The 10,429-nt window shown below is 36.2% G+C and overlaps 1 protein-coding gene across 2 annotated transcripts; it reads left to right on the top strand.

The window, feature by feature from the left end:
• The first annotated feature begins 320 nt into the window (after positions 1-320).
• LOC122631857 (fibrillin-1-like) lies at positions 321-10,199 on the top strand. 2 transcript variants are annotated; one of them, XM_043818017.1, is made up of 19 exons: positions 321-634; positions 1,666-1,968; positions 2,048-2,335; positions 2,416-2,563; positions 2,624-2,844; positions 3,100-3,255; positions 3,396-3,548; positions 3,629-3,766; positions 4,071-4,350; positions 4,433-4,632; positions 4,723-5,066; positions 5,156-5,736; positions 5,833-5,927; positions 6,355-6,695; positions 6,779-7,206; positions 7,277-7,607; positions 7,689-7,941; positions 8,436-8,565; positions 8,745-10,199. In XM_043818017.1, exons 1-19 carry the CDS (start codon positions 547-549, stop codon positions 9,151-9,153), a joined length of 4,887 nt encoding a protein of 1,628 aa, XP_043673952.1. In that variant the 5' UTR covers positions 321-546; the 3' UTR covers positions 9,154-10,199. The 2 variants fall into 2 exon arrangements, with proteins under 2 accessions (XP_043673952.1, XP_043673953.1); XM_043818018.1 differs by lacking the exons at positions 3,100-3,255; positions 3,396-3,548; positions 3,629-3,766 and having other exon boundaries at positions 322-634.
• The last annotated feature ends 230 nt before the right edge of the window (positions 10,200-10,429 follow it).

The raw sequence follows: 10,429 nt of genomic DNA, 5'->3' as shown, positions 1-10,429 counted from the left end.
AAAGGAGCTTTGTGTCGGTCGGCAACGGGAAAAGAGATCACATGCCGCGGAAGATTAAGAAGACGAAGGAGAATAAGAAACTACGAGAAGAAGAACTAGAAAAGACAAGGATAGAATGTTCCTTCGATTCTATCATGAATCCTTACGAATCGTCACGCGTGCCTTGTGAGAAAGAAAGACAGATTAAAGTAAAATACTAAGGGTGGGGGTAATGATGAGAACAGAGAGAGAGAGAGAGAGAGAGAGAGAGTGAGAAAGGGGGTGGGGAGAGATGGTAAGATCTTTTACGAGGGAGAGACGCGTTACAAAGGTGCAGATGACAAAACCGAAGCGACTGAGATCCGAGAGCTCCAATGCACGCCAAGCGCTCGACCGAAGTGCAGCGCGTTCTTCTCTTTAAAAAGATCTTTTCTCTCTTGGAGAGAAAGAAAGAAAGGAAGAAGAGAGAGAAAGAAGAATCGATCTATAGATCGCGAGTTTCGTGTCGATAGCGCGAAAAACGATACTTTTTTTAACATACGAAAAGAAAAATTCCGGTGCAAGAAGATGACGCGAAAAAGTTTCGAACTCTACGGCTGCTTCATCTTTCTTCTGATCGTCCAGTTGGAGCAATTGTTACTATTGCAGAAGGGAGGTAACTTTGTTTTTTCAATATTTATTAAAGAAAATTTTTAACAACACGCGTATTAATTTTTTATAATTTTTTATTATTCCATACCGGAAGATAGATCATAAAAATATTGTAATGTTAACGTTAAAAGATGAAGATTCTCTCGATTAGCCTCTTATGTTTTATTATTATTCTCTCCTTCACGTTGAACTTCATCGTTTTGTTGAGCTGTCGTTGTTGGATAAGCGCGTGCGATTGTCTTAAACGAATCATTCCATTAGCCATTGTGACCTAGCCCTATTTGTGTACGCGGGCTATGCTCGTCTCTGAATTTACTTCGATAAATCTACAAGCGTTAAGCGTGATGCATATCAACGAGACGCGATTCGATCTATTAAAGATCCTATTGAATTTATTTGAAAATTTTCTTAATACACCTATATATATATATATATATATATATATATATATATAAGTCGTATATTGTCGAATAAAAAATTTGTTTATACGTATTCTGATATCATTGATAAGAATAGTCGAGGATGATGGAGTAACACGTCAAACAATATTACGTTAAATGTTGTACCGATGAAGCTTCTAATCACTTGGTTTCTAGCTACTTTATGAAATATTATGTTTGCACAACGAAATGATTTCTATGAACGATATTCTTCTAACTTGCGAGGTTTTCTCATGTTTGTTCAACAAGATGGTTTCTATGAACAATACTCTTTTAACTAGCACAGTTTTCTTCTTATCACGTTATTCAAACAATAGTTTTTCTTATTCGCGCGCAATGACTCGTATTTTTGTTTCACTGTCTACTTCCTGCTCAATCTAGATCGCGAATAACTCAATGAAAATAGGTAGAAAAAAAAGATGCAAATAGGAGATAACTTGCTTTTGATGCTGAATCAACCATTCTTGTCTTTGTTTGTGTTCGTTCTGTGAAAAACAAAAAAGAGAAACATTAGCAAAATCTAAGACAAGATAAAATGATAAAAATGATAAAAGCAAATGGTTAGGTAATAGAATTCACTACTTCTCCCTTGCAGGGATTATCGTTGAAGCTAGAATGGAAGCACAATTTGAAAAATGTTGTGGCCTTGGTACTTCATGGGCAATGGAAGGACTTAAATGTGAGAAATTTACTGGACCAGTCAGTGGGGTACCTAGAGTCGAACAGGGTCTCTGTTTAGAAGCTGTAGATATTTGTTGCGTGCGAACTTATCACGATCAACAGTGTGAAAAAGGAAAAGCTGATGCTCGAAATGGCTTGGCTTGCGTTACGAGCACCAGCGTGAAAATACCAAGACGAGGAGATTATCATCGTGATTGTTGCGAGGGTTGCAAGCTCGGTACTAAACATTTGTTAGAAATTTCCAAAGTTTATTTCCATGAGGAATCGTAGAACGTGTATGATTTCCGATATTTTAGGAATACTTGCCGGTTCTATGGGCCAAGGTTGCTCATTCAAAACATTCACTTTTGGAATCCCATGGGATCCTGCATTTTTACAATGTTGTTACGAAGCATTACCGAACACTACATTGGCTACGGATACCACATATTCTACGCTTTCATCCGATAGCAATACGGAAACCGAATCTGAGACTTCTCTATCCAGTTCCTCAATGACGTCTCCATCTTCGGAATCGTCTTCTTCCTCTTCGTCCTCGCCTTCTTCTCCTTTCTCGACCGATTCGACGACAATTCCTACGCCTCGTAAGTGATAAGATCAAGGATAAGAAGCTAGAAACAAACTTTCGTCGTGATTTTTTACGACAGAACAATTTTTCCTATAGCGTTGGACGATATTTGTCAACTGATGAAAGGTCTTCTCTGTACCGACATATGCATACCAACTCCAGGATCTTATTATTGCGCTTGTCGCGAAGGATTTACTCTTCTGGAAGATGAAAAAACTTGTAGACAAGATCTACCGACCGATAGGTACGATTATTGCGTAAATGACGATTGGTATTATTTTATATGAATTAAATGTTCTTTTAGGTGTAAGTCCACTAATCCTTGCGAGCAACGATGTACAGACACTGGTGTAGCAGTCCTTTGCAGTTGCAATCCTGGATTCGAATTGGCTGATGACAAACGTTCCTGTATTCCGAAATCAACAACGAATAGTACTGGATCGACTGAAACCGACGAGGATAACGAATTGTTACCTCTCTGTCCTGCTGGTTATCGCTATGATTCTACTTTACAGGTTTGCAATGGTATGTATTCATGTAAAACTCTCGAGAAGCTCTATAAATATATTAAACGTATAAAAGGTAAAAGGACGTAACGGTGATAAATGGTGACGATCGTAAGCTTGGGAAATGCGAGATCTCTATCTTGCTTTTGCTCCCGCTTCTCCGTTCTCTTTAATGTTTGTGTTATTTGCTTATTATCTTTGTGCATAATGCATTGCATTGAACTCGATTTTATCATAATTTCATGCTTTCGTCTTCATATCATCTCGCGTTTAGATATAAACGAATGCTTGGAAAGAAAGGTTCAGTGTCCAGGACGATGTGAAAATACCATAGGATCGTTCAGATGTATCGTGAAAACACAAAAAAAGGCAGCTTACGAAGCCTGTCCTCCTGGATATCAATGGGATGCTCGGACTAAGGTTTGCACAGGTATGTCTTCATTAAAAATATAAAAAAGATACTTTTGTTATTTACCAATATTTTTATATTCACTGAAATCGTTTTAAAAAAAATCGTTAAAATGTTTTATTGATTAAGTAAAAAAAAATTTAGGAAACGATATTTTTCAGATATTGATGAATGTATCGTAACACCAAATGTATGTATAGAAAGTACACATTTTTGTGTAAACACGCAAGGTAGTTTTTCCTGTCTTGAAATGGTAGGTATAAAGTCATGTCCTGCGGGATTCAAATTCGACAAGATATCTCAGATATGCAAAGGTACATAAAATAATTAACGAAGTCGTTTAATCACGAAGACACTTCGACTTCATACAAAAACTTTTCTATTTTTTGATTAGACGTAGATGAATGTGCTGAAGGGATACATAGTTGTTCGGAGGAGACAGAAGAGTGTAGAAATATTGCTGGAGCTTATGAGTGTGATATTAAGTGTCAGAAGGGATTCGTTTATAGTATTAGTTTTGGAAATTGTATTGGTTAGTGTAGTAATGTAATTTATTTCAATTTTTTCAATTAGAATCATCTAATTTTTATCGATTTATTTTTTTTTTTACTGTTTCATAGAAATATGCACGCAATTTCGTTTTTTTATTCTTCATATCAGCATGTCGACCCTTCCACTTTGGTTTTCGATGCATGCGAGGTAACAATTACTAACATTTAGTTTACATGATAAATCCAATAAAAAGATCCTATTCTTCCTTTCTTTCTTTTTGAAAATGTCATTACAAATTTTCTTCGATATTGAAAAATGTCCCTGTTTCTTTTAATAATGTTTAGATTTGAATGAATGCACTGAAACCATTATGCCTTGTCCCGAACCTGGAACACAATGCGTTAATACGATCGGTGGTTACGAATGTACAAGAATGTCCAGATCAAAGGATTCTATTCCTTTTGATTCTTCGTTGAATAAAACGGTGTGGAATTTTGATTGTCCTGCTGGTTTTAAATCGTCACCAAATCTCACGGAAAATTGTATCGATATTAACGAATGCACTGAACAGCTTCATATCTGTGAATCGGACGAGCGATGTCTCAATGTTATCGGTAGTTACAGGTATACGATTTCGTTGAAAATATACAAAGTTTGATCATTCGTGTATATGAATCATATAAATAAATAAGATGAATTTTATTAGATGTGAACTGTTAATATATACTGACGGAAATGATAATGAAGAAGAACAACAACAACAAAAAAGAGAAAGAGGTACAATTTTGTACAATAGGGATTACAAAACAGGAATTCAAACGACGATACCTACGACGATGAATGAAATGAACGGCTTATCGTGTGATTCTGGATATAAGTTCGATCCAAAAACTAGATTATGCGTTGGTGAGATACTATGTAATATGTAAACAAAATATTTATTACATATTGCTTCGTTATACTTGATCATCTCCGTTTCTCATGTATTTCTATTAGACGTGGATGAATGTGTTAGTGGGATAGCTGTATGCCGTGTAGGAGAACGTTGCGTGAATTCTTTGGGTACTTACGGATGTTATCCAGCCTGTTTGCCAGGATTTAAGCCGTACGGAAAGCCTGGATCTAACGGAGAAGAGGATTGCCGAGACGTAGACGAATGTTCGCTTGGTTTGCACACCTGCAAGAATTCTCAAGTCTGTCGTAATACCAATGGTTCTTACGTTTGTCAGACGTTGACTACTACTACGAGCACGACAACGATCAGAACAAGTACCGCAGACTGGACAACGAACTGGACTACTTTAAGGACAACGATTGATTCTCGTGCGAATAGGATACAAGTACATTTCATTCGTCTGTCACCTGATAGGATCTAAATTTGTTTATTTTTTTTTTTTTTTTATTAAAACACAACGCTATCTTTATGTAGATCAACGATCGTCAGTGGAGTGTGGAACCATGTGCATTGGGATACAGAAGAAATTCTGCAACAGGACAATGCATTGACATAGATGAATGTGTAACAGGACCAGGTTGTCGAGATCACGAGCGATGTCGTAATACTCTCGGTGGTTACGAATGTTCTCCGCTTTGCAGCACTGGTTGGTACTTCAGCACGACGACGAAGAGTTGTCAGGACGTCGACGAGTGTCTTTTGGGTAGACACGATTGTCCACAAGTGACCCATCAATGTATTAACACGAATGGTTCCTATCATTGCCAATTGATACCACCTTGTCAAAGTGGATTCAAACGTGCCTTTAATAGAAGCTGCGTTGATATCGATGAATGTTCTGAAAATCTTCACGATTGTCGCTTACAACTTTATCAATATTGTGTTAACAAAGAAGGCAGCTATGAGTGTTTAACACGTTTGCCTTCCTGTTCATCGGGTTATGAATATTCTTTGCAGAGCAGACGTTGCGAAGACGTGGACGAATGCTTAAACGGTGAACATACTTGTGATGCTAGACTTTCACAAAGATGCATCAATCTGCCAGGTACTTACAGGTAAGATATATATTTTTGTAAATAGTATGTTTTCCTATTAAGAATTTGTAATTTTCCTGTAAGAATTTTATTACAACTATTTTGTACATTTTTTAGGTGCGAACAACCACCAATACCCGAACAACATCAACGTCAACGACCTGCTTGTCCTTCTGGATTTCGGTATAATTCAAGATTGAGAAAATGCACAGGTATGCGAAGAATATTTACGAAATAGTAGAAACAATTGCAGTATTCTAATAGAAAAATGATATAAATTCTATTTGGAAGATTTTCATATAAATCTTTGTAGAATTCTAACATTTGCAGAATTTTGGCAGATATATCGTATGATCGCAACAATGTATTTTGCGGTTGAATTGTTGGTAATAATTTTGTCTAAACCATGACATTGTAGACTAACTCACACGAGTATTATGTATATGTATGCATGTGAAGTTGTCATTTTTCATAAAATCTATTTTTAAAATTGTTGCATCGTCTAACGTTTTTGTTGCATGTCTAACAATGTTGCATGTGTTGTTAAAATTGATATAATTAATATAACATAATATTTCTAAGGAATACTTGTTAAATCAATGAGATAAAAATATATACAATCGTTTGTTTTTGAAACAGACATTGATGAATGTGCCGAAGGATTGGATAGCTGTGGCGAAGAGATTTGTTACAATCAACCAGGTGGTTATAGTTGTGCCAAAGCACCGATTCCGATAACTAGAAAGCCACCTACGACTCCGATGACACCGGCAGCCGATCAAAAGTGTTTAAAGGGTACGAAATTCGTGAGAAATCGTGGTTGCGTCGATATCGATGAGTGTCGTGAAATCGAGGATGCTTGCAGTAGCAACGAACAATGTATTAATACTATGGGAAGTTATACTTGTAATTGTAGAACCGGATTCAGACGCGATAATCTTACACAAGCTTGCATTGATATAAACGAATGCCAATTAAAGGTAGGTATTTGGAATTACGATATTTACAATGATGAAAATGTTAATTCGAAACAATGCAATGTATTTTTAATCGTAAATTTAAGGAAAACGATTGTCTACCAACCCAACGTTGCGATAATACCATAGGTAGCTATATTTGTACACGTTTCTTACCTTGCGGCACCGGTTACACGCTAAATGCAGCGACTGAAATATGCGAAGATGATGACGAATGTCTTCTTGGTACGCACGATTGTAGCGAAGGTTATCATTGTCGAAATACTCTTGGTTCTTATCGTTGCGATCGGAATCCACGAGTGACAACTCCTCAGGCTCTTGTCGCTACGACGATTTCAACAACTACCACGACAATGGCACCATTTTCTGTGTCTCCTAACGTTTCACCTGTTAATTGTCCACGCGGTTTCGAATCTTCTGGAAATAAGTGTGTAGATATCGATGAGTGTCAGAGAGTGCCAAGTCCTTGTGGTAGAACCATGCAACGTTGCGTCAATACTATTGGCTCGTACAAGTAAAGATTTGGTTTGTTTCAAACGATGCACTTTTTTGTTCAATCGTTAAATAGCAAATATCATTTTAAGGTGCATGTCGAGAGTAATCTGTGGTAATGGATTCACTTTGGATTCTACGACTGGTCAGCACTGTATAGATATTGACGAGTGTACTGATAACAGTCACGATTGTTCACCTGAACAGATCTGCGAGAACAGGCAAGGTGGATATGTTTGCAAGTGTCCAGCTGGACATACCGATGGTCCCAATAAAGATTGCGTTGATATCGATGAATGTAGTATTTATGGGAGTGGTATATGTGGCTTGAATGGTCGTTGTGAGAACACTGTTGGTTCGTATCGATGTTCTTGTGATACAGGATTTGAAAACATTGTCGGTACATCTGGTGGAATGTGCCAGGTGATTTTCGTTGATCTTTTTTCGTAAGTTTTTTTTTTTTTACGATTTACGCGTTTTTCTCAAAGTATATCAATTTTTCAGGATGTCGATGAGTGCCAACGAACTCCAGGATTGTGTCAGCATTATTGCATGAACGTTTGGGGTAGCTATAGATGTGGTTGCGAACCAGGTTTTAGATTAAACGCGGATAATCGTTCCTGCACTGACATAGACGAGTGTGAAGAGTTCAAGGAAAATAATCTTTGTGTTGGTATATGCGAGAACACGCCAGGTAGCTACGCTTGTAAATGTCCCGATGGTTATAAACTCGGCACCGATGGTCGAACGTGTCAAGGTAAGAAAAAATATTGTGTCTTTTATTTACATAAAAAGAATTTCACATGTGGAACGTAAAGCGTCGTTTAAAATATCCGATACAGGGTAATAAGAGGCTCGTTCTAAGATTAAACGTGTCGATTAAATCAGAATTAACGAGTCGTCAGATGTCAAGTTGTCACGTAATAAACGTAGACCTTTTTCAGAATATAACGAAGTTTGAAACGGTTGAAGGAGTTGTGTTGCTTACATGTCTCGTATACATTTGGTTAACCACTAAAAACAACTTCTTCTCAACTTCGCAATTAGGCGACGCGAATTGTACTTGACCTATAAGCGAAAGAACTGGGGCGTCGTTCTAACCATGAGAAAGAAAAAGAGAAGGAGAGTGTGAACGCGATTTACCACCCACGCGACGTTATGCGTCATGCAATCGCGTCATACAATTACATTGTCGGTTGTCGACGCTTTGCTTCTCCCTTTTTAATTCATTTCTTTTATCTTTTTTTCCAGATATCGACGAGTGTTCCATTGGACCAGGTTGCAGAGATCCCAATGAGATGTGTCAAAATACGCGAGGTGGCTTTAGGTGTAACAGGATCGATTGTCCTGCAGGATACGTCAAAGATCACGAGAAACGAAAGTAAGAGAAAAAATTAAATTTGCTTTTGCTGCAATATTTTCAATAGATCAATCAAATTAATCACTTTATCAGAGATTTTATATAAACGTAAATATTCAGTCTATTATAGATTAATTTCAAAGATATTTACAAGTCATCAGATATATACAAATATTACAGATCAAAATTTCATATTTCAGTCGCTGCGTTCGTGAATCCAGGTTTTGTCAAAGCAATGATTATGCTTGCTTCCGAATGCCTTCTCATTATTCTTACAATTACATCACCTTCGTGAGCATGTTTCCGTTACCACCAAGTGGTTATATTGAGCTCTTTACTATGCGAGGAACTCATCTACCAGGATCCAACATACAATTCACTATGGCACTTCTAGAAGTACGTGCGCCACCCGGTATAACTCGTGCCACCGAATCTTGCTTTTCACTGAAAAGGCCTTCAATTAATCAAGGCGTTATAGCGATGACTCGTAGCATCCAAGGACCACAAGAGATCGAGCTTAATCTCAGTATGGAGATCTATCATAATACCCTTTTCGTTGGTAGCGTAGTGGCCAAACTCTTTATCTATGTGTCACAATACGAGTTCTAAACGATCGTAAACGTTAAGGATTTTAAGTTTTTTTTGGTTTTATATGCGCTTGTCTTTTCGATATTATTAGAAACACGCACAAACTCTTCCAAAAAGTTGATTTTACTGAAAAAAGCGCATAAAGTCGTTGATAGCTCTGTAAGTAAGTACTCAAAAAAAAAAAGTAAAGAAATAAATAAAAGAGACGAGAAAATTCATATCCCAATATACTTCGTGTGCTTTATCAAAAATGCAATTTTATTAAAGATTTCCTCTTTTTTCGTTTAGCCACTTTTTCCACAACGCTCGTTTATGACTCTATTATTTTTATTGCTATAGCGGAAGCTATGAATATATCTATTTATCTTTATGTTCTTTATATCACTAAACGAGAGTGTAAAAAAGGCTAACGAATTTGAGATCCTAAACATTCCTACGCGTCGATGATCGTCTTCTGACGTTACGACACATGAGTAACCTGAATAGAAAAAGAGAGATATGTCTTAATAAAAAATAAATGTATAGTATAGTTAATATCACTGCTTTACAATTTACATCAAACGATTGCTGCACCACATTGTAATACCATCGAAAATATTTCTACTCTCAAGCTTGCCGATGATAAAAGATATTGGCATCGTAACGATAATAATTGTACTAACAATAGGAGTACTATAGTGATATCATTAACAATAATAATAATAATAATAATAATAATAATAATAATAATAATAATAATAATAATAATGTTGATGATGATAATGACGACGATGATGATAATGATGATGACGAAGAAAATGATGATGATGATAATGATGATAATAATAATTATTATTACAATTGCAACTGTAGCAATAATAATGACGAGTATAGTAATAATCTCCATAGTAATAATGTGTAATATTAATAATCGATGATTACGATTACGGTAATTAGCAAGATTAACGTACACAGAACAATAATTAGAATAACGAGCGTCCAATTTTATCGATATATTATGATACCATGCTATCTGTATAATATATAATTGAAATGTATTAAGAGAAAAAAGGAAAATATAAAACAAATAATGTTCCTTTTTCCACGACGTCCAACAACATACTAAAAAGACTTAATCAACATAAGGATCATTTATATCCTCTGTCTTTGCTAATGAGGATAAGATAAACAAAATTCAACGGAAAAGTTATATACTTGAACGTACACATTCGAAAATATGTTTCTTTTTCTTCTTCGCCTCTCTAGGCAGTAATATATCGATAATGATAATGATCAAACGTAACATATACACAATGCA

This window comes from Vespula pensylvanica, chromosome 9 (genome assembly GCF_014466175.1).
Source record: "Vespula pensylvanica isolate Volc-1 chromosome 9, ASM1446617v1, whole genome shotgun sequence".
In the NCBI taxonomy this organism is placed as follows: domain Eukaryota; kingdom Metazoa; phylum Arthropoda; class Insecta; order Hymenoptera; family Vespidae; genus Vespula; species Vespula pensylvanica.
Note: the sequence above shows the minus strand (reverse complement) of the source record. Positions and strands in the feature narration are given on the sequence as shown.

Coding starts and splice junctions, on each gene's coding strand:
- LOC122631857 (XM_043818017.1), top strand. CDS start 547: ATGACGCGAAAAAGTTTCGAACTCTACGGCTGCTTCATCTTTCTTCTG. Junction 2,564..2,623: donor CAAGATCTACCGACCGATAG/GTACGATTATTG, acceptor ATGTTCTTTTAG/GTGTAAGTCCACTAATCCTT. Junction 6,696..6,778: donor TAAACGAATGCCAATTAAAG/GTAGGTATTTGG, acceptor CGTAAATTTAAG/GAAAACGATTGTCTACCAAC.